The sequence below is a fragment of the Echeneis naucrates genome, chromosome 4, assembly GCF_900963305.1.
Source record: "Echeneis naucrates chromosome 4, fEcheNa1.1, whole genome shotgun sequence".
Lineage (NCBI taxonomy): Eukaryota > Metazoa > Chordata > Actinopteri > Carangiformes > Echeneidae > Echeneis > Echeneis naucrates.
The window spans coordinates 13417164-13441217 of record NC_042514.1 but is presented as its reverse complement, the minus strand read 5'-3'; the positions used below and the strand labels follow the sequence as shown (position 1 = coordinate 13441217).

Genomic DNA, 24054 nt, shown 5'->3' with positions numbered 1-24054 from the left:
TGATGGTGGTTTCTTTTTAAATTTGTAATAATAATAATGCACAAGATATTGACAAACGTATAATATAGCATTACATGGCACTGCTGATGAGGAATTCAAATGCTACACCTCTTTTTGTTTTGCATTGTGTTGTATTTGTTGTCTTAAAGATGACTGAATGGCTATGCAAAAAACAGATCACTTTTTTCTGTAATGATAAGCAGATTAATCTTAAAAGATGTAAATTTATTTAGGTCATGTCAAGGTGGGGACATTGCTGCACTGCCTGTATTATAAATCCACCCCAACCGTGTAACTGTAATGCAGATGACAGATGATGCACAAACAAAGCTAAAACCAGGTACAGAAAGTTTGAAGACAGTGAAATTGCGAGTATTTTTTGTAACCCTCAATATTAATAGCAGTTCTTTAATGGTTCAGATCGGAGAACAGTGGAATACCCACTTTTCTGGTCCCCATGTCCCAATATTCTCATTAAGATGGAGTGCTGAAGCTTCCAGCAAAAATTGTGATCTCGCCATTAACAAAAAATAAGTTTTCACAGTAAAACTTTAAGTTGTTTGATAGTCTTTGGATTTCAGTATAGAATGAGTTACTTTGTAAAATATCACAGTCTATGAACACCGCTGCAAAACTTCATTTTGGATTTGAATCAGAGATGTAAAGCTTTCTCTTGGGAGTTTTTAAGTATGACTCACGTCACCTGAGAGCAATAATAGTTTGACTGGGAGTTTGACTAAGAATAATGACTGACAGTGGCAGAAATAAAAAAAGATTAAAATGTTAAGTAAAAGTAGAGATAAACTTTTGGCTTATTATCTATAATTCATGAAAACAATGCCTTCTGTCTATGTCCCTTCAGAATAAAATAGATATATAAAATAATGAAAGTAAAATACAAAATGTAATAATGTACATTGGTTTATTATTTTTTCCTAAATGACACAAGTGTCTTGTGGGCAGTGTAGCCATGTGGTTGTGTGTGAACTGGTGTGCTTACCATGTAAACTGTGAAACAAGTTTTCGCTGACACAATAAAGTATCATATTGTATTTGTAATGACCAACAATCCAAATTCATTCTTTACATTTATCTCTATTTTACCACAACATTGAAACACCCACTACTCAAGACCTTAAGAAATGGTAATGGCGTTTGTAAGCCTCGGGTGTGTCATTCATCCACATTCTGTTTTGTTTTTTTTTAAACCATTAGAGATCATATCTGTATGAGGAGGTGGCATTGATGAGGAGTGAGGACCAGATATGACTTGCTCTGTACTTTATCCTTTTTGTCAGGCAGGTTGGTGTGTCCGGTGTAGTTCTGTAATCCATCTATGAGTCCAAACTAAAATCTAAAGGTGAGAAAGCCTTTGCCATCAGGGCAAATGAGCTTCCTGGTAAAAACAGGCTTTGTCCTCTTTTAGTCTTAACTTAAGATCTACTTTTATGTGAAGGCGTTCCCTGATCTTTGAGCTATTTTTGATATGTCTTTTGTTATTTTTCACATGTTAATCATGCTCTTACCTTGATGTTTATTGTGTTCCTGCTGATTTTACTTTGTCCTGTAGAGTACTTTATAAAGAAATTCATTCTTCTTATTGTTCTTCTCTTTCTTTTGTCAATCTGCAGGAGGCTACAGCCTTTTTTTTTTTTTTTATCTTCCTTTACCATCTGTCTTCCTATCAGTAGTGCCATCATCTAAAAATATTTGTGTTGAATTGAAGAAGAAAGTTAAGATGGGCCTAGGGCCTTCCTATGTGGAGTTTGCATGCTCTCCCTGTGCCTTTGTGGGGCCCTCTGGGTACTTGGGCTGCCTCCTACAGTCTAAAGACATGCATGTTAAGGTTAATCAGTGAGGCTAAGATGCCTCTAAGCATGAGTGTGCATGTAAATGGTTCCCTGTAAGTCTCTACATGTCTGCCCAGAGGTAAACTGGTGCCTTTGCACATTGTCAGCTGGGATTGGCTCCAGCCTCTCTTTGATCCTGATAAATAAACTTATGATAATGAATGGTCTGGAAAATGTTTATTGAAATAATAATTCAAATGAAAAGTCTGACCATTTCCCCTTGGCTTCTGTACCTCACACTTTTTCAGCAGTGAAGTCGCCCCCTGATGGTCAGTAGAACTGGACTTTATCTCCTCTTGGACATTCTCTGTCTCTGCAGCTTTGACGCAAAAAAATAAAAAAGTAAAAAAATAAATAAAAAAATGGAATTGCACCTTTTCACTTATTTGATGCCATGATGATAAGTGCGAAAATCAAGAATATGATAGTCTGTTCAATCAAAGTCACTTTTCTTGGGCGCAAAGAAGAGAACTGGACTCTAAAGGAATAACAGTATGTTTGGAAAACACCTGGAATTCATGATAACAACATTAAAAATAGGAAAACACACAAAACATACTAAGGTGGAAGTTATGCATTCAATGCAAATATGAACAGAAACTTTATTTTTGAAAACTGAGCAATATAGTATCTGCAGTAATGGGTTAGGGTTATGTTGTATTATTTACATATTCACCAAAAGGGGAAAAGTTCCTCCTTTCCACACGTGTTTCAATATAAACAGGCAGAAAAAAGGGACATAAATAAACTTTATGACAGTCAGTAGCATGACTCCTAGTCCCGGGGGATGCCACAGTGGATGTCCCAGCAGGCAGGTGTTGTTTGTGGGCTCCGGCTTCGGGCCCTCCCGGTCTCCCTCCTAACTTCGGTCCCGCCGCCTGAACGCAGCGCACAGAGCCGGCAGCAGCTCCACAGGCTGCGGGGATATCCCACCGAAGAGGGGAGCCTGTGCGGGGTGAGTGTGGCATGTCTGTCGGTGAACTCTGCTCCGTGTTAACACCACCTTCGTTGGCTGTACCTAGACTGTGGGCTTGAATAGTTTCGGGGTTTGTTTGTTGTTGTTTTATTTTTTGCCTATTCGGTGACGGAGCCTGGCAGGAGGCCCAGTGACCCACATTCTTATCTAATGCGGCACGTTAGCTAGCTAGCTCCGGCTAAAAGTGGGTTGATGTGCAGCCGGCAGGACGCTGTTGCGGGCGGCTTGGACGCTCCCTACGTCGCGGTGGGAAAGTCGGAGGAATAGCGGCTGTGCCATTTTTCGCGGACAGAAGTGTCTCCATGATGCCCAGCCAGCGTCTTAGTAAGTGTGCCAAATTTTAGAGCTGTTGTTTTGTGTCTGTTATTGACGTTAGCAGGCAGGCTAGGTGGCGTTAGCCTTCTAGCAATCAGTGCCCGGTTTGCCGGCCGGCATCAGCGGCAGGCGGCGGGAGGGGGGGCGGCAGACAGATGAGCTGTACCTGGGCTTGTCTCTGAAACACTGACCGTAGTTCAGGTGTCATTACATACTGAAAAACCACACACGTCTCTGCGGCTCAGTCTTCCTCACATCTATTGCCTCCTTTTAAGGATTTGTCAGTTTTGTCTTTTTCCCCTGGTGTCGGTGTTCATAATTAGATCTGAGGCAGCTGCGTCCCACTCGCAGTTTCCAGCCTCGTTATCGAGGCATACATCTGTTTTACTGCTCCTCATTCATCAGCACTGTCACTTCACATGTTGCTGCATCAGTCAGATCTGTTAAGGACGTCTAAACAAGACTACATCTGGTTGTCTGGTTGTGACCATAATCGCATGGACTGGTGCGGAGATCAGTCATGTCTAGTTGGTGAATGAGCATCAGATATGTGAGACAAATAAGCCAGAGTAATGGCTGCTTCCTGTTATGAACTAAAGTTTGAATCTGATCTTTAAGAAATGTCTTCAGAACAGGATGCCAAAACAAGCACTGTTGTGCTGCTACTTAGCAAGTGCTTGGTATACTAACTTCTCAAAGCGGACTCAGGTTCAGGTTGTTTTTGGATGTTAGCAGACCTCATGGTTTCTACAGTCAGTTATAGCACGAATTTTTGCACGAACAGTTCTGACATATTTTCATATGCATTTGTTTACAGCCTCTGTCATAAAACAACATTTCAATTCTTCGATCTTTGACCAATCTGATTCAGACTACATGCCTTAAGTTGTGATGTGGTCTGGTTCAGTACCCAGTCTAGTACTTTGAAGTTCAGTTATGCCAATATTTTACTGTAACATTGTTGTGAGCCTGGTGCAGCACTCAGTGGTACTCAAAATCAATTATATTGCAGTTATTTTTGAAGAGGTTGTGATTGCAGTATATATCATGATTTCAGTTGGAATAGTCTCAACACATTTAATTTTCACTGAAGTAAACGTTCAAGAGATTTGTTGCCTTGACACTTTTACACATAATGTTGACATGTTTCTGTAACTTTATAATGAAGTTTAAACTGGGAGTATATCTACATTAGATTTTACATGTATCATATGGTTGTTCCAGAAAATATAAGACACTGGCAAGTTTGTTTTCCTTGTACAGAGGGGGTGCAACAGACACCAGGAGTCAGGCAGATAATGTTTAATGATTACATTATTACATGCTTTGCCTAATAATTTAATAATTCCAGGCCTGTCATGCAGGACTGACAGAGCAGACTGGGTGATGTTGTCTGGCTTTGGAGTGATACAGGCAGCTTCAATCATTCAGTGGACTGATAAGAAATGGTGGTACTATACATCCATGCCAACAATCAGCAGGGACTAAATAATTGGTGTGATACTATTGTGGATTGCAAAAATATTGTTATTGTAAATTGATGCCAAATTTATGGAGTAAATGGGGAATGAGGTTTGATTAAGGTTTTGTTTAACCTCGTTGTCGCACTTAAAAATTGAAGGAAAGTTGCTTCTGCATCCTGAAGCACATCTGCTTTTCTTTACTCATTCAAAAATCTGGATTAGGGTTTGTGCTTATGTGTTGAATGAGTTTATTTTTTGGACAATCAAAGGCACATTGGAAATAGGACTGAACAATATGGCAAAAATTTATGTAACATATTATATTTATATCACAATATATTCCTGAATTTTGGTTGATACAATATAAATGCAATATTGATATAAACACAACATAAAAATCACTTAAAAACTGTGAAAAATGTCAGTATTATTATCTTTAAACTTCAAAATAGGTTGATTATCTCATTCTTGTGTAAAAGATAGTAACAAAAATGCTTCAGCTACAATAAAGAATATGAAAAGTGCTTCGTTGTTACAGAATACAGAAAAAAGTGAGAGTGAGCAGTACTCAAAACACATGTGGGGGGGTGGTGTTGTATTAGTGACAGGCTGGTTTCAACTTATATGGTGCCTCATCTCCAGACTCAGAATATTCTATAGAGGTGAACGGCTTCAGGTGATGGAGAGATTTGATGTGTTCCTGCTTCTGATTGGCTCCTCTCTGACACATTTAGCAGCACATTGAAGCCTAAAGTTTATCTGATGTTCAATGTCTGAACCTCTTCCACACCACTGAATTAATCTTTTCACGTCCCTTCAGCTCTTTCATCTCCTTTATTATGACTTGTGGAAGCTCGTTTAGTCACAGGGTGGCTTTGTCATGTTTATGTATCAATACACACACATACCCAAAGTAAATACAGTAAACATTAGGCTACTGTCAACTAACAGCAACTTTTAAGGTGGAATACTTTCATGCTTGTTTCACACAATTAATGCTTGTAAATCATTCATTATCTGTTTCCGGGCCATGGGGGATGCTGGAGCCAGTCCCATTTGACATTGGGCGAGGGCAGGGTACACCCCAGACAGGTCACTAGTCCATCACCTGGGCCAATATGCAGAGACAGTCTAAGACAAACCCTCACACTTAGGGGCAATTTAGAGTCACCAATTAACCGAAAAATGCATGCAAACTCTGCACAGAAAGTCCCCTGCCCAGGAACCAAACACAGGACCTTTGCATTGTGAGGCAACAGCGCTATGCTGCCGTGCTGCCCTGGAATCAATCAATACCCCTTAAATGTAACTGTAACTGTCTTCATGTTGCTTTACATTACCTTCGCTTTACATTCCACCCACATTGCACTTTTATTTCCTTGCTCATGCCACGGAGGAGTAGCTGGTTTTGTTTTGTTTTTTACAGTAGATAGAATTGAAATTCCATTTCTTACCTAGTGAAGGTCAACAAATGTGAGTAATTACCCTGTGCAGTCCATAGGTTTGTATGTTTGCTGTAAATCTTTTGTAGGGCCTTTTTTTTAAATGGGTAAAGGTATTTAAAATTATAATCACAGAATATATACAACCTTTAACTTTGTGAAACAGCAAAAGTAATACTGTTTATTTGTTTTCACTTTCAGATGTTTCTCAGTACAGACAAAAGGTTGACCTACATGTAGATCAGGGGCAAAGGAAGGCTGTCTTGAGGGTTAGGGGGTTAGTTGCTATCTGATTTTATCATGATAATAAAAAAATGGGTCAAGTCTCTTGGATTTTCCCTAAAAGTGTTGTTGAATAGACTTACAGCAGTGTCAACTGTAAGATCAGAATTATTTTTGACAGCTGGGCCAGTGACTGATTGATTTGTTGCAAGAGAAGTTGTGCAAAAGAAGATAATGAGTTTACAGCAATTTGAAAAGTCATGATCAAACATATATATCAAATGGAAATGCTGCAGTTGTAGTAAGTAGTGACTGAATTAATAGACAAAATAAGAGTTTTCAGAAACAATAAGCTAAGCAATTAACTAAGATTTATTTGTCTCCCAGTGCATCTCAAGCCAAGTCTTTTATCTGAGGCAGTCCTTTGTACACGAATAAGTGAAAAAGTGTCATTTGGGACCGCAAAATTCCTCCTTTCTGGTACTCTAACACACACCTTTAGCCGTGTTTATATAAACGGACAGAGAGAGAGAGTGAGGTCCAGGTTTATGTGGCTGTACCTCTCAAAGCAGATGCAGATGTTTACATTGCCTGGAGAGGATCCCTCCCTATCTGATGGCCAGAGGGTTGGTTTGTGACTGAGCTCCCATTTGAAGAGTATGTGTATCTGTGTGTGTGTGTGTGTGTGTGTGTGTGTGTGTTTTTTTGTGTGTGTGTTTTTGTGTTTGACTGAGTGAACGAGTCTGGAGGTGTGTGTGTCTTTGCATGAATCCAGAGCTGCTCTTTTATTTCTGCAGTGTTGTGGGAGACTCAAGATGACCCAGATGTTTTACCTCTGATTAGTAATGCGAGTTTCTTTGCTCTAAGATGCTCACTGGAAAATTCTGCTTTTCTCCTCCTCTGTTCAACAGGTGTACCTGAGAGCTGTCTGCCATGAGGTGAAGCAGGTAGCTGATCAACCATCACTCAGAGACAAAAAGTAAGATGTCACTTTATTGACCTGCCTCGTGCTGCTTTTGTTTGTGGACTGTTTTTAAGGTTCTTCATGTTTAGGAGTTAAACAGGAAATGTTTCATGTAATTTGCTCACAGTAAAATGCCATTAAAAAAGTAGTTCAGTACTACAGCCAATTGTCTCATTTTAGCTACTGTCTGTGATATTGCTTAAACAATGATAGCTGTATCCTCGTAATTGTAATGTGGTTATCTAAGCACAAAGATTTATATGCAGAGATCAGTCGCACTCTGAATGAGTAAATATAAAACATCTAAATATAAATTTCTATCAATCAGATCAACCTTGACCAATCATTTTGACCTGTTAAACATTTCATTTTAAACAACTACACTTAAACTTTGGATTGATGCGTTTGATATTGTATTAACAATAATTAGCACCTTGTGCACACCCACAGTGCAGAATTATTGGTGTAAGTATTCTTCTAAAAAGCATCCAAACAACTTTGATGATTTATATTATAGGGGTTATATTCTTTTAAATTATTTTTAGTATATAGAAGTCATCTGCTAAATAGATTAATGGATCCTCTTCTTGAATGGGATTTAGGCTCCCAGCAGCCCAAACAAAGCAAGGGATTTTGCTGAGATGATGACCCTAATAATATCAGTGACATGCTGAACACTATACCTGCAAAATGTTGGGAGAGTAACACAGTTTAAATTGAATACCACATACAATAAATGGTTATAATGTGCAAATTGTGAGAACACGCTGCCTAGCTCACAGGTGACTGCTATTATAAGCTGTTCATTTGTAAGAAGTAAATGGAAATAGAAAGGAACCATAGGCGTAACAGTTCAGATTGTTAAGTTGTCATTTTTGGTTTTGTCCATAAACTTCATCAAAACCTCTTGACTCTTTTTCTGATAATGTTGAAGATGTTTATTCACTTCGTCACTGAAGATGTTTGCTTATGCGAAAATGGTGACACTCTTAATATAGAATAATTATAGATTTATCAATGATATTAGATAATTTTTCAAAATACTACCATTTGATTGTGATTCTTATTGTTGTGTAACTGCTTGAAGTGAGTCATAGGACAGACTTTGGAAAAAAAAGCTCTTTTTCAATAAGTGTTAAAAACTTTACTCTATTTTTTTCTCACAATGTGTTTGTATAGCTCTTTGATAAAAGGTGGACATAGGAAGTTGGATTGGGTGTGTAAGAAGTATGTGCCCACTTTATAATGGAGAATGATTGTTAAAAAATATTCAGGAAATTATGGAAGAAGGGGAACATAAAAACAGCAATGAAAAATCATTTTGGTTTCTTTTCAAACAATGTTTTTTTTTTTTTTTTTTTTGACTGCTGTTGCTCACATTTATTTTCATTACTGCTTTGCATCAACTCAACAGTCAGTTGGCAATATCTGCAAAATGTGAATCACGTCAGAGCCTAGGGTGGAGTCTTCAAAGTTTGGTTCAAATTAAAGTGCCTCTTAAAATATCAGATGTACAACAGTCAAAAGCACTAAATATTTACACACGAGAAACCATTTTCACAGTTTCAGCTGTTGATTCTGTTGCTCATCTGCTTTTCTATATACAGTTAAGATTTAGTCCATGTCACGAGTCCCTCAGTGGCTCTGCTCAATGAAATGAGTTTGTCTTGCGTTAATACTGTAGCAGTGACATTGGAGAAGCAGCCTTATCTGAGATAAACTAGAATTAATAAAGGAAACAGTAGGTAAATAATGAAATAATAAATATGTGATTTGTGCCTGGATAAAGTAGGTTAGGCATAGTGTGACTCATTAATCAGTAGAGTATGATATAATGTTGTGTAAAGTGTTCTGGGAAAGGACAAAGCCATATGTTCAAAAGCCCCATAAAGATGTCATTAATATGAGCTTCTAATAGTTGCACTATGTTGAATACAGTCAACAGAATAAGAATTTATAAAGCACTGTAAGCGTCGGTGGTCATATGTTGGTCACATGTTTTGATGATAGAATCTAGCTATAAAGGGCTCTGGATCTATAGTGTTTCTTGATTGCTTCCACTGTACTGCCAGTAGTTCTTCTGGACTTCAGTGACCCACTTGGCATATGTACGAGGACCCTGGCTGCGTTCCTGCTCTGCTGCGACAGGATGCCAGCAGCAGTCAAGGGGCCCCTGCCAACCATTGCTGCTTGCCTCTCAAACATTCCTGTCTGTGGGCTGTGCAGTGAAAATGCAAAACAAAGGCTCCTTTTGTGCCTTTGGTTCTGTGGATGCGTTTGCATCAAGTGGAAACACAGCTGGCCTTCCAGTGCTCAGGGTTTGCTGGATTTGACCGTGCAACAGTATGGCAGGCAGTGTTGACAAGCTTTTGCCATGGCCTTTTTTTTTTTTCTTTTTTCTTTTTTTTAGCAGTGAAAACAACGTGACATGATTAAAACCAACTCAGTTGAGTCTTCTACACCAGTCATGGGGAAACTGAGGATTCACCTCTCTGATTCCTCTTTGGACACCTTCAACATATCCAAACCCCAGTGTTTCTACAGACAGGATGTATGACTAAGTAAATTATTCTTCACATGCTTTTGTTGATCCTTATGATTTCATTTGGCAGGGAGTGTATTGTTTGATTGTGGACAAAATCATCCATATCCAGCGCATTTCCCACAACTCCGCTCTTTATCTATCTTTTCATCCTTATCACGTATTAATAAAGTTGGACTGCACAATTAATTAGAATATTGTTGAAATCACAATATGGCCAAGAGCAATGTCCAAATGCTCAGAGCTGCATTTTTTTTTCTCTGATATAGGTTAAATGCAACATTTTTGTGCATTGTGAGCACCATAAGCATCATGGTGGTACAAATACATCATCATCCTCATGTAGTCATAAAACTAAGTATTGGATGAAAAACTATACATCCGTTCATTTGACATCTAGAAAGATCCAGCTGTTCTGGTATGTCTCCGTCTTGAGAACCGCCTTGTCAGCTGAAGTAGTTTGAGCCATGGTTTGACTCAACATCTAATATCCAGATAATTTTCTGCACCAGTGGAGCATAAAATGACGAGTCTTTGGTTAATGTTGTATGGGTACATTTGATATGTCTTCTGCTATTTGAATTACAGATTTATGATTTATTAGAGAAACATTGTTTTGCTGTATCCTTTCACTTAACGCCCCTTTTCATAATTTTTCCTGCGTGTCATGTCACTTCATTTAATCGGAAAAGCCCCCTAACTTAATTTATATAGTAGAATGAGAACAGGAGCACTTGCTTGAAATTAGCTCCCTGTTCTGTCCGCAGCACAATAATGTACACGTCACTTGCTCAACAGGCCGACCTGTCAGTGGTTTTACATTGCACATGACAAAGGGAGTAACTGTATAGTCCAATAACCATCAGAGTATGATGAGTATCAGCTGAGGAGGAATTCAGCCAGGTTATTTTTACTCTGCACGATGAGGCTGGTTGCTATGGTGTTGCACATTAGCACTGTTGTTATGCTGGCATCTCAGTGCGGGGAGTGACAGGGTGCGTGATGAGTGGTGCGACAGATCCACTTCAGAGTGACTCATATCCTCAGAGCTCTGGTGCCCTATATCTGAATATGAGTCCATACACACACAGACACACACACACACAAAGGCACAGACATCCAACAATGCTGTGTGAGCAATTGAGAAATGATGATAAGAGAGTTTTCATCTTGTTACTTTGTGTCAGGGGGAAAGACAGACTGTGTGTGTGTGTGTGTGTGTGCATGTGTACTTGTTAATTTGAATGCTTCTGCCAGCTAAGATGACTTTATTCAGAAATTCAGCACCTTTACAAAATTTTTCCTTGACGTCTGTCCCTGCCGAGGCTTAGGAAACATGCAGTCACCTTTGTATATCATGTTATTAAATGAGGACATGTGATATGCAGGTACACAGATTCCCTGCTCACAACTTTTGTGAAGGTACTGATGTATAAAATGTTCCACTATTGAAGGGTTTCTGTTGACGGGGAGTGCGGTGTTATTGGTAAGAACAGGAAGGTGTTGCCTGTGGAACTGGGATTAAGTTAGATTGGAGGAGGAGGAAAGTAGGTCATTGGGCCAGCAGGTCAGTGAAGCATGGATGACATCACAGTTATACAACCCCTGCTCTCCAGTTACACAACGCTGGCTCACTGCAGCTACTGCTACATCCTCTGCTGATTCGCTGTTGACAAGGCTTGAATTTCCCTCAATCTTCTCATACTTTGTGCTCATATCATTTATATCTTTATTTATCAATTTATATATTCAACTTCTAGTTTCTGTTGGCCCTTTCTCCAACTTGATTTTTTAGGTTTATTTGAAGAAGAAATACAGAAGATATGCATTCCTGCTTTTCAGTACAGCCCAGTAGATAAAGTTCTACCTCTGTCCATCTTGGTGCAGCTGGCTGTTTGTGTCGACTCAACAGTAATCTAAGTAAGATAAGACACCTATTCTCTTTATTTCTGAGTCATGAAATTAATAGTAAAATAACACTTCATAGCTGAAGGTCAAAAGGAAGTCATAAAACCTGCTCCTTTTCATTTTATTATACCTGTCCCAACATGAAGATGTAAATGCTTCCCCTGACTCTGGCACTAAGTAATTTAAGCCACATCATGTTGTTATTGTACCAACAGTCAGACCTGAATGGGGTGCAGCTTGCAGCTCTTCTACAAAAAACAAACAAAAAAACGGGCCAAAGGGCAGTAATTCATCTAAAATGCATGCATGAGATCCTCAAAGTAGATTTTTATGCATTTGCCTCCAGGTATTAATAAAGTATTTCTGATTCTATTGATTCTGATTTTATTTTTTGTCAATTATTTGATTATATTGTTTTTTTTAAGCAACACATTGAAACAACAATATCCTAAGTATGTTTAAATCTATAAAACAAAAAAAAGGGTGTATAAGTAAGTGTAAGTGTTTTTAACCAAATGTTCTTCATAATACAAGCCATAGAAAACTTTTGTTTATGAGTACATATCGATTAGCCATAACATTATTCCGTTGGTTCCCAAAACAGGCTTGACTTGGTGAGGGATGGTCTTCCCTCAATCTTGGAGGGTTTTGCTGTGGTACCTGGCATCCAAAGTGTTAAGCATGACTCTCCATATCATACCACTGAGCTGAAGTTTCCTGCAGTTCAGGATCTTTGTATGATTCAGCCATAACCTCCACAGTTAATATTATTCCAAATTTATGTTAGTCATTACCATTGCCTGATTATTCAGGAAGAGAAAAGCATTGTTTCTTACTATATGTCTGTTACACATGCCATAGATGCAGCCCTTTGTTCAGTCATTCATTCCCTTTGCTGTCACATGCATGAACTGGGGATTAAGAGAGGCAGACAATATTTGATTTTGTCAATTGTAGCTGGAAACCTCAGTTTGACTGCAGAGTTCAGCATGGCTGCTAAAGTAAAGGTCTGCTACAGCGCAGCTGAAGTCAGCTGGCCATCTGGACCTGTAGGAGTCCGTGGGCGAGTATGCATGTGAATAAAAAAATACTCCATTCAGTCTCACATTTTACACACACCTTGGAGACAGATTTGCATCTGAGTCCATCTTGGCTCGTTGGTCTACCACAGTGATGATGTTACATTCTGGCTTTCACATGCTGCTGAGCTGACAGGGATATACACACCTACATGCTCTGCATAAAGGCATAAACAAAATTGAGATTAAATTGAATAGACATTTAAAATTTGTTAAATACAGGTTTTTATGTAGAAGGTAAAAATGAAGCAGGACATTCATAATTCAAATTATAGATTAAAAACATTTTTCGCAAAAAAACTCGCAAACAAATTATGGGTTAAGATCAATTCTTGGCTGGATGTTTTTAAGACAAGACTATTTTTGTACTTAGTGTGAAATAGTGTGAAATATTCTGTGAAAATAGCATAATAATTTGTAATTTTCCAATTAACAATTGAATCTTGATCACTCTAACAGTGTTTTTAAAATAGGGTAATGGAATGCGATATCTCCAGCATCTGCATCTGTTAAGACTTCACTAATGACCATGTACATATTTTCTGATCTTTCAGACTCAAATGTTGCTGCCATGCGTCACACTCATGTCCAAAGCAGAAGAAAAATCCAGCTCTGTAAAGACCTTTTGGCAACTTTGTCTCCTCTAACTGAGCACACATCCAGCGACTCACCTCCACGACTCACAGAGCTCCACCACGACAGCGTGTCCACTGAGACACTGCCTTCATTCAGCTGCACCTTCCTTATCGTCTCACGGGAATAGCTGTACTGTCAGTAAGGTAAGATTTTAAACTGGATAGACATACCAGGTGGTGATGAAGTTGCTGCATGTTGTTATACTGTGGCCTTTTTTCTCAAAGGTTCATTCACAAATGTCTACCTCAAGATTAAAAGAGCCCTCTCCAACGCTGCAACCCTGAACAAGATACAAAATGACCTCGAGCATTGACCGGTGAGTCAAACGTTTTGAGTTACCTGTCTGGCATTTTGACTCATTAGTTTAGCACAAGATACCAGGCCAGTAATGACACATCGTTAAGCTCTGTGTTCAGCAAGGGGAAAGACTTTCATACAAATATGTCCACAATAGGTTGTGGGGACATAGTATTTGCTCCAACTGTGGGTTTGTTTGGTCTGCAGGGAAGACAGCAATATCTTTGACGGGTTAATGGAAGAGGATGAAAAAGACAAAGCAAAACGGTGAGATCCTGGTGGTTTAATTCCCTCTTTATGTCCTACCTACCCCAATCATGAAGTAGAGGCACACCAGATTGTCCCATGCCTCATTGCCTCAGTGAAATCTTTCTTATATAGAACACGACCAAGTTATATTCATTTTATTTCTTGCATGTACTGAGAGGGCTCTCATCCAAATTCAAGGCAGAAAAACTCCTGTTCTCTCCACTTCCATCTATCATAACCTTACTTATTTTGGTGTTGTATTGAATATCACGTTCTTTAAAGCTGGTTTATAAAACTCAAAGCCAGCAACATAGCTATTGTAACTTTTACAAGTGCTTAGATTTTATATGACAAGAAAGTGTGTGAAATGTGTTTGAATCCTCAGCGTGTCCCGTAACAAGTCTGAGAAGAAACGCAGAGACCAGTTCAATGTCCTCATCAAGGAGCTGGGCACCATGTTGCCAGGCAACACCCGAAAAATGGACAAGTCCACTATACTGCAGAAAAGCATTGACTTTCTGCACAAACACAAGGGTGAGAATGTCAGACGCTTGCCAGAAATCAGTTTAGGATCAAACACAACTCAGCTCAAACTGGCTCTTCACACATCTTGTGTCTCCATTAACAGAAATTGCTGCTCAGTCAGAGTCAACTGAGATCAGACAAGACTGGAAGCCTCCTTTTCTTAGTAATGAAGAGTTCACTCAGCTGATGTTGGAGGTAAGTTTGGAGCTTTGATAAACAGAGTTAAGTAGTTTGTGGCTGGACTGCAACAGTTGGGTGAAACAGGTAAGTCTAAGTGTCCATGTCTGTGAGTGATGGAGGATAAGTTGGCTATTACTCTTTCTAAGTGGATTGCCAGAAATAGTTTTGAACCCAGCCTACATCTTTGCTAACCTCTCTCTAGATTTAGAGAGAAAAGGCACAGAGTAAAAATCTCCCACTTTTCCAGACAATCATTAGCATGCTTGTATAGAAAAAAGTAGAAAACTTTTAACGGATATGAATAACTTTTGCTATTTTCATTTTTGAATTAAACATACCAGTTTGCAAAGACAGGTTACAGATGTTTGTAAATTGTTGCACTTTACATTTTATAGTACTTTTCACTGATACCATCTCAATATCAAAACAATCAGTGGATTTTTTATCCAAAGTGTTTTCACAATATCAAGTTGAACATGACTATCATTTACAGCAATAATAAACATAGAGGAAGAATTTGTTTGTAATTTGTTTATCTATTTCATTGTTAATTCTTGGCTCAGGAATTTCTTTTGTTGGTTATAACCCACATGTAAAAAACCCATTAAATTCACAATCTGTTTCTTTTATCAGTAATAATATCATTAACTTTTTCTTTTTTTTAAGTGTTTGGGATACATTTATTTATTTTTTTCCCCAGAATGCTCTTTAATGATACTATTTAATTCTCTCCACATTTCTTTTGTGTTGCTTCAGTTCTGCACTGATAATATTCTTTCATACCTGTTATTTATTAGTTACCCAATATTTACTAATACATTTTCTTAAAACTTATATTTTATTTCAGTATTTTTTGTCCTCTGCTTTATCAATCTCTTATATAAATCTCATAAAAAATTTAATTACACTTAATTTAAAAAATTATCAAATGTGTTTATTTTGTTTCGAACAGGCATTAGATGGCTTTTTCCTTGCAATTATGACGGATGGGAATATAATCTATGTCTCAGAGAGCGTGACATCCCTACTAGAACATTTACCTGTGAGTATTAAAACTTAAATTCTGAAGAGTCTGTATTTACTTTTAAATTAATTTGGGTGAAAACGGGAGAGTAAATTTTCATCACTTCGTATATTCTCAATTTGTTAATGGTCCTTTGTCCACTGTGAGGTAATTGTTTAAAGATTTTATGCTAATTTTCATTTGTTTCAGTCTGATCTTGTTGATCAGAACTTGTTGAACTTCCTGCCTGTGGGGGAGCATTCGGATGTGTACAAGGCTCTGTCCTCTCATATCATGGAGGGAGAGGCACTGACTCCTGAATATCTGAAAAGTAAGTTCAGCTTTCTTATTGAAATCTTTTATAAGTTTGCTGTTCTATTACTGTACTTTCTTGTTAAGCTATGTGCCATTTTTTAAGCTGATGGCTTTTTTTTTTAACTCTTCTTTTCAGCAAAAAATCAGCTGGAGTTCTGTTGCCATATGCTCCGAGGGACTGTTGACCCCAAAGAGCCGCCTGTGTACGAATATGTCAAGTTTATTGGAAACTTCAAGTCACTGAATAATGGTGAGTCATGCTAAAAAGGTGTCTCAGACTCCAGATCAGTTTTACTTGTTTAAGTGTCTGACATTTTTGCGGTTGTCTTTTCTCCAGTTTCTAACTCTGCCCAAAACACTTTTGAAGGAATGATCCAGCGCTCACTTCACTCTGCCTTTGAAGACAGAGTGTGTCTCATAGCAACTGTGAGGCTAGCCAAACCACAATTTATCAAGGTAAGAGCCATAAACTGCTTTTCTACTTTGCTCTCCTCCTTTTTATCTGATTGACATACATTCAATTTTATGTTGCAGGGTTAGAATTATGTAGTTTCCATTAGAACAAAGCCTGATAGTAACATTTGCCAAGTCATTGAGGGCAAACATTAAGACTAGTGACAGCCATTATGTGCTGTCTCTTTTTTGCCACTATTGCTTTATTTGCAAAACAGAAATGTGAATTTTTATTCTCTCTCTCTCTCTCTCTTACACTTTCTCACTTTGTAAAAGCTTTCTACAACCTGATCTAAAGAGTTGATTTTGATAACTTGTCTAGGATTGGGCTAAAGCTACATGGATCCAAACCAAAATGCCCACAAAATGCACAACAGAACTACCAGTTAGTTTGATTGCAACAGTCAAGTATTTAGGCTTTTTCCATTCTCTCCTCCTCTACAGCACACATGCACTCACCCAGTTGTGTACAATAGTGTCTGGTTTTTGCCCCACTGAACTCTCAAGTGTGCGTTTACCTTTGTAATTGAGAGGTTTGCACTGCAGAATGTCTCTAAAAATGTTACTGCCGAGGCCCTTTTTTTTGTGAATTGTTATTGTTGACAGTCTGATTACAACAGGTTTTTATTTTTGAAACATTTGCTGCGCCTGCCATTCATACTATATCAGAGATGAAACTGAGCCTTTTGAAAATGCTGCTGGAACTTTTCCAGTTACAAAATTCATTTGTTTCAATGTAATGTGGATGAGGAAAAACATCTATCTTTGGAAGTGATTCTAGAGACACTCACAGATCCTCCATGATTGGATCTTATTAGTCTCAGCTGACAGTGGTAAAAATAACATTAGTTATGAATTACACCCCTCCAGTAACCACCACCTCATTGTGGTGGAGGGGCTTTGGTGCCCTAGTGATCGTAAGAGCTATGTTGTCAGGTGCAGTGAGTCCTTGTTTGGGCCTCCCAAGGTGAAGGGTGGGTGAAGGGTCAGATAAAGTACAGTTCGAGAAGTGTTCCTTTTTAGCCAAAGTGTTAGCCAAAGTATTGGCTTTTTTCCCAGCATTTTCCCAACAGATACATTCTTTTTTATTACAGGAAAAAAAAAGTGTTATTCCGTGTTTATAATGAATTCAGTTTTTTTGTGATTGCTGATTTTATAGGGCCCTATTTACCAAATGCTCGGAAAGACTGAGCTTGACATGAGCTTCACAGTGTGCAAGGTTTGCAAAGTGAGGATTAAGCATTTTGGGAACCCATGTTTGACTGCACAATTTTTTTTATGAAAGACACTTTTTTTTGTTACTGAAGCGATATGTGATATTGCTTTCATGCAACAGTTCCATCTAAGCATGGATAAATGTTTAAAACTTAATAAATGTGAAAAAGACACTTTAATGTCTCCATTCGTCATTCTGTCTTGCAAAGACACATGCACAAAATTTAGAAGAAATAATTTTGAATCGAATCGTAGCTCCAAAAATCTAATCGAATTGTGAGACAGTAAAAGATTCCCACCCTTAGTGGTTGGTGCTTGTGTGCCAAAAACTAGCTTAGAGTACCCATCCATTGTGGACGCCATTGTCTTATTGGGAGACTACAACAGCCACTTGGTTTTATAACAATTTTATATACACCTAATTTTATAAATACATTCACTTCCACTTCTATCCCTCACAGGAGATGTGTACTGTAGAAGAGCCTAATGAGGAATTCACTTCCAGACATAGTTTAGAGTGGAAATTCCTTTTCTTGGACCACAGGTACAGTATTTTTACTATTTTTACTTAGAAGGCTTTACTGCAATTTATGTTTGCTGTTGATGTATTTTGTGTTTCTATAATGTGGTTTTGTTTGTTCACTACATTATTTTTAACAGCTAATGTATTTGGCAATGATTAAAATCAGTCAATCTATGTGTGGACTTAACACTCAGATTGAATCACTTAAAAGCTAAACTCTCCCTGAATTTACAGTCTGGTGTGATTTGTTGTTGTGATGTGAAAAGCAAATGACCATTTGAGAGCAAGGCCCCTGTCACCTCAGAAGACATCTTTTGCCATGTGCTGAATATGACACAATTTAACTCTGATAAAGGATAACATAAAGTGACTTTTTTTTTTTCATTCATGGATCAACAAAAACACCTCTGGCAATTATTCAAAGTTGTAACTTGGCTGGTTGGTGGGGGTGTGCAAACAGGAATTGGAAATTTTAGTTTTACACTGTAGCCTATGTAGTCCATAGCTGATAAGTGGTATTGCATTAGTATAAGTCACTTACAGCAAAGGATGTGTTGTGAGTGTAGCGCATAACATCTACTTTGTTTGTGCAGAGCTCCACCCATCATAGGTTACCTCCCATTTGAGGTCCTGGGTACGTCAGGATATGACTACTACCACATAGATGACCTGGAGACACTGGCCAAATGCCATGAACACTGTAAGTGTACATCTCTATCAATGACATATGTGGGTCTACAGATGCTCATCTGTGAGGTTTGAAAGACTTTTTTTCTCTGCAGTAATGCAATACGGCAAAGGAAAATCCTGCTACTACAGGTTCCTCACGAAAGGGCAGCAGTGGATTTGGCTTCAGACACACTACTACATCACTTACCATCAGTGGAACTCCAGACCAGAGTTCATTGTCTGCACACACACTGTCGTCAGGTACATGGAGGATTTAACTTTGATATTTAAATGTCTAAAGGCCACGCAGGTATCGCTCAACTTCCACTATATTTGCGCAAAGGTGTATTTTTTTCACTGCCTTTCTCCTGTAGTTATGCTGAGGTACGAGCAGAACAGCGAAGAGAGCTTGGAATTGAAGAATCCCCACTTAAGATCACAGCAGACAAGGTGGGACTTCAATATATTGTGTTTTTCTCTCTTTTCTCTTTTTAATGATACACACAAGAAGGTTTTCTGAAAACGATAATGGTGACTATTCCTCATCTCACAGCAGTCTCAGGATTCAGGTTCAGAGTCCCTGGTCAATACTTCCAGTCTGAAGGAAGTTTTAGATCACTGTGACCGCAGTCGGACGCCCTCGGTTTCATCTCGCAGCTCACGCAAATCATCACACACTGCTGTGTCTGACCCAGCATGTAAGTACCTTTAACACAACTGTACTCAAGAAATGTACCAAATCAAATATCTTGTAGCTGGCACAAACAGCTTATATTAAGTGGTACTTAAATCTGAGCATCATGCTTATGTTTCCCCCTTAGCGTCACAGATGAAGCTTCAGGGAGATAGGAGTACACCGGGTTGCCTGTCTGTCTCTGCTGTGGAGATGGTATCACAACGAAGATCATCTATCAACAGTCAGGTCAGAAAAGGGACAACAACAGTCAGGTGTAAAATTTAAGTAAAGTGTGTCATGGATCATGAGGGATTTAGCAGGGGATTAAGAGAATTGACGCACCCATGAACTCCCTATTCCCTCGTTGCCCTTTGTACTTCCACCAGCAGTCAATGAGCTCCCAAAACACAGGACAGAACATCACTCCATCCGTGGTTTCTCAGCAGCCTCAGCCTCTGCAGCAACAAGTTCAGAACAATGGACAAGTAAGATATCTCTTTTTCTTAATGGCTATCGCAGCTACTTACAAAAAACCAACATCTTCCTGATTCAGTCTGTGGAGCCTCATTATTGTATTTATTCTGAAATACACTTTTAAATTAGAAAAAATACTTTGATACATAGAAATAGGTTCTGTCTATCAATTTAAATTCTAATAAACTGCATTTAATCTAGTGCTTTTTTTTCTGAGAAATCATTTTTACAACTCAAGAATTGATAAAGAAATAGCAGTAAAATTATTCCTGGTTACAGCTTTTCGATTGGCTATTTTTTTGTGTTAAGGAAGACAATGAAGAGTTTATAGAATTAAACATTTCCATTCTGTTTTCTTTTCTATATTTTCTTATTTTCTTTACTTTTTTTTTTTTGCAAATTTTCATGTCTTAATTTGATCACGCCCATTAAAAATCAGTCGAATTTACTCATAGGTCAATATAATGGTTTTGTTAAATGCTCCATGCAGTGTGCATTTTGACATTTCAACAGCTTTTAGTCAACAGTAGACTTTGAAGGTGTTACTGAACCACTTTGGAATGAATGAAATATTCACAGATGAACCACCCCAGTAACTGTTCACTTCATGCCTCGTTTCCATGTCTTTGTTCTGTCACAGTCAATAGTACAGTTCTCCAGCCAATTAGAAGCCATGCAGCACCTGAAAGAGCAGCTGGAGCAGAGGACAAGGGTGATTGAGGCAAACATACAGCGCCAGCAGGATGAGCTGCGCCAGATCCAGGAGGAGCTGCAGAGGGTCCAGGGCCAGAGCTTGCAAGTGAGACTAAAGAGCTGCTGTGTAAAACTGAGTGTGTAGCAAATACATGAACATGTATCACTTTGATTATGTGATACATGCTATGATTTGCTTTTCTACATTTCAGATGTTCTTGCAAAAAGGAGCAGGAGGACTAAATCTGAGCTCCGTTCAGATGGTCCAGGGGAACACTTTGCAGCAGGGGGGGACACTCAGCATGCAGGACCAGGTGGTCTCTGCAGGACCTCTACAGAACATACAGCAACATGTTGTCCAGCCCCAATCCCAGCAACAAAACCAGAGCACAGCACTATCACAGGTCAGATGAGTTAAATCATTTTCCATTTCACCATTACACACATCGAACACAGCCACTTGCTGACTTATTGTGTTCATAGCTTAATTAGGTTTGTTGTAGTTTCCTTTCAGTTCACATTAGTTCTTATCACCAGCTCTGTGTATTTCAGTCTCAGCAATCGTCTCTCGCCCTGCAGCCTCAACAAAATCCAATGCCTGTGTCCCTCTACAACACAATGATGATTCCTCAGCAGAGCCCTGCTAATGTGGTCCAGATTGCCACAAGCCTGGCACAGAATACTGGACCCAACACTCCTGCAGTGCCAACATTTGCACAGGACCGTGGTGCTCAGATTAGGTTTTCAAATCAATTTTTTTAAGCCACCTAATTTTACAGCCATGGGTACCTTTTATGTCTCCACACAAAGTGGATTTTATTATTCAGTAGTTGAAGTTAATGTCTTTTATATTTTGCAATTCAATTTGTATGAATCTAAAAGAAAAACTAGCATTATTTCAATGTCGTTCCGGTACCTCCAGCTGAACTGTGCTTACTTCCTGTTTGTCCCAGGTTTCCTGCTGGTCCTCAGCTGCTAACAAAGCTAGTAACAGGACAGATGGCATGTGGGGCAGTCATGGTCCCGACAACCATGTTCATGGGCCAAGTGGTGACGGCCTTTGCTCCTCAGCAAGGCCAGACCCAGACCATCAGCATTTCCCAGCCACCACAATCGCAGCAGCAGCAGCAGCAGCAGCAGCAGCAGCAGCAGCAGGAGCAACAGGCTCAACCACAGTCACAGGTTCCTGCCATGCAGCCAGGGCAGGCTCCACTGGCTCAACAGCAAACACAGTTCTTACAGGTAACACTTAAGCTGTGCGAGGTGAGGTTAGACTTTGAAATGGCAGTGAAAGGTAAAAGAATTTTACCTAACAATGTCAGTAAGTTCATGATATTAAGATTTATTTAGAGGCAGCTATTATCCAACCAGTTTTTAAACCTTTTAATGGTGTCTCCTATCTCCATATCTATTTGCAACACGTTAATATACCTCTGTGTGTTACTTTGGATTCAAATGGCAGTGTGTGTGGAAAAAAGTGTTCTAAGTAAAATCTGGGCTTCCCCCCCATTGAAGGCTCCTCGGCTTCTTCATGGAAACCAGTCCACCCAGCTGATCCTGCAAGCAGCCTTCCCTTTGCAGCAGCAGGGTGCTTTCACTGCCACAACCCAACAGCAGCAGCAACAGTTACAACAACAACAACAACAACAACAACATCATCAACTACAACAGCAACAGCAGAAGAAGTTACAACAGCAGAAATAGAAACTTCAACAACAGCAACTGGCTCATCATTTGTCTGACCTCAACAAAGCCTATACACAGGTGGAACGAACTGAAGCCAGACCTGGGTGTATTTCTTCTGAAGGATATCACTAAAGGAAGAGTTCTGCTGAGGGTACACCACTGACAGCATCCCTCAGAAGTGATTGGGAGCTTGGCTTCCCTCTCCTCACAAGGATCTTTTGCTGTTTACAATTAACTCCTGAACTACACAGAGAACACAGAACTGAGCTTGCTGTGGGTCTTACAGCTGGCTATAGTTCTGGGCCTTCTTCTCCAAGAAAACAGGGGCACACAATCCCTGTAATGGGCTTTCCTGCCAATACCTTTTCCTCAGTCCCTTTTTTGTGTGTTCTGTGTGCATGTGTGAGTGTCTGCTTGTGTGCGCGTGTGTGTGCTGTAGTCACCCTCACAGGATTATTTTATGCAGCGCTCTTCAATTAATTCAATGAAGTCTCTATTAGAGCTTCAAGAACATCCTGCAGAGCAACCAGAGGCTTATTTGTTTTGTTGTCTCCTATTCTTGTTTTTCATATGAAAATAATTATGGGTCAGAAAATATTTTTAAGAATGTAGTGTAGATTGAACTTTTACTGTACAGAACATGTATAATATATAATGTAAATATACTGAAAAAGAAAGAACTAATATTTTATATGATGCATGAAATGAAATGTGTAGTCTGTTATTTGCAGCTTTGAATATGCTTTTTTTCTATTACTCTAAGAAGAAAAGATCTTAAAATGCTCAGTGGCTGATATTTTCACAGACTTCCTTTCTCTAGGACCTAGGGGATGTGTTTGTGTGTCTGCATAGCAGACAATGTCAATGCTGCTTGTCGTGTCACAGTTTGTTTAATCCTTGACCCAGTTTCATAAAACTGACAAAATGAAAGACATGTTTTAAAGTGTTTTTAAGCTTTTTAAGATGTACTCAAAGTCTGCCACTAAAGACTCTAATTTCAGTGTGAGTCAGATAGTTTGAATGAAATAAATCTGACCATGGTTGCACTAAATGTATAATGCATTTGCCAGCATAATCCTTTAAGTTCTTTCCTTATTTTCAGCACCTCTGCTGAGATCCCTAATCCCACTATGGTATTTGAAGTCACATTCACTTTTCCATCTAAAAGAATTTCCCCATGAAATATATTGGCATTATTTAAACATAAAATCAGTCCTGTTGCGTTCTCTTTGAACAGCCTTTGTGCTATGATGGGGCTAATCAAATGATTTTCTTTAGCCCTTTATTTAGGTCAGCAGGGGTCGCAGAGCCACCTGAGCAACCTCCTCTGGCCGCCCACTATCTGTGAGATGGGCCCAGATCACCGAACTATCTGTCGGAGGAGCTGCGGCTTGACAAAGAGGTGCACTTACATCTATGAGCTCCTTGCACCACCAGTTTCTTTCTGCTCATTTGTTCTTACGGGTACTGCATAGTGCTTGGTGGTCAAATCTAAATTTATTCATATAGCATCACATCGTAATAGAGTTGCATCAATGTACTTTACATACAGAGCAAGCTTAGGCCAAAATTATTTAAAGAGATACAACAGATCCCTCCAAGAGCAAGCACTTGGCGACTGTGGCCAGGAAAAGCTTCCTTTAAGAGGCAGAAACCTCAGACAGAGCCCAACTCAGGGAGGGCAGCCTTCTGCCTTGAC

General features: G+C 39.1%; 1 protein-coding gene across 2 annotated transcripts; it reads left to right on the top strand.

The window, feature by feature from the left end:
- The first annotated feature begins 2921 nt into the window (after positions 1 to 2921).
- Positions 2922 to 23477, top strand: clocka (clock circadian regulator a). 2 transcript variants are annotated; one of them, XM_029499384.1, is made up of 23 exons: positions 2922 to 3150; positions 7180 to 7247; positions 13316 to 13540; positions 13622 to 13713; positions 13902 to 13961; positions 14329 to 14477; positions 14572 to 14663; positions 15601 to 15690; positions 15862 to 15982; positions 16103 to 16216; positions 16304 to 16422; positions 18096 to 18178; positions 18751 to 18857; positions 18940 to 19087; positions 19201 to 19276; positions 19383 to 19524; positions 19648 to 19748; positions 19892 to 19987; positions 20617 to 20775; positions 20882 to 21073; positions 21222 to 21409; positions 21623 to 21911; positions 22185 to 23477. In XM_029499384.1, exons 4-23 carry the CDS (start codon positions 13694 to 13696, stop codon positions 22371 to 22373), a joined length of 2535 nt encoding a protein of 844 aa, XP_029355244.1. In that variant the 5' UTR covers positions 2922 to 3150; positions 7180 to 7247; positions 13316 to 13540; positions 13622 to 13693; the 3' UTR covers positions 22374 to 23477. The 2 variants fall into 2 exon arrangements, with proteins under 2 accessions (XP_029355244.1, XP_029355243.1); XM_029499383.1 differs by having other exon boundaries at positions 19380 to 19524; positions 19889 to 19987; positions 22185 to 23476.
- Positions 23478 to 24054: the final 577 nt, after the last annotated feature.

Coding starts and splice junctions, on each gene's coding strand:
- clocka (XM_029499383.1), top strand. CDS start 13,694: ATGACCTCGAGCATTGACCG. Junction 14,664..15,600: donor TCACTCAGCTGATGTTGGAG/GTAAGTTTGGAG, acceptor TGTTTCGAACAG/GCATTAGATGGCTTTTTCCT. Junction 18,858..18,939: donor GGCCAAATGCCATGAACACT/GTAAGTGTACAT, acceptor TTTTCTCTGCAG/TAATGCAATACGGCAAAGGA.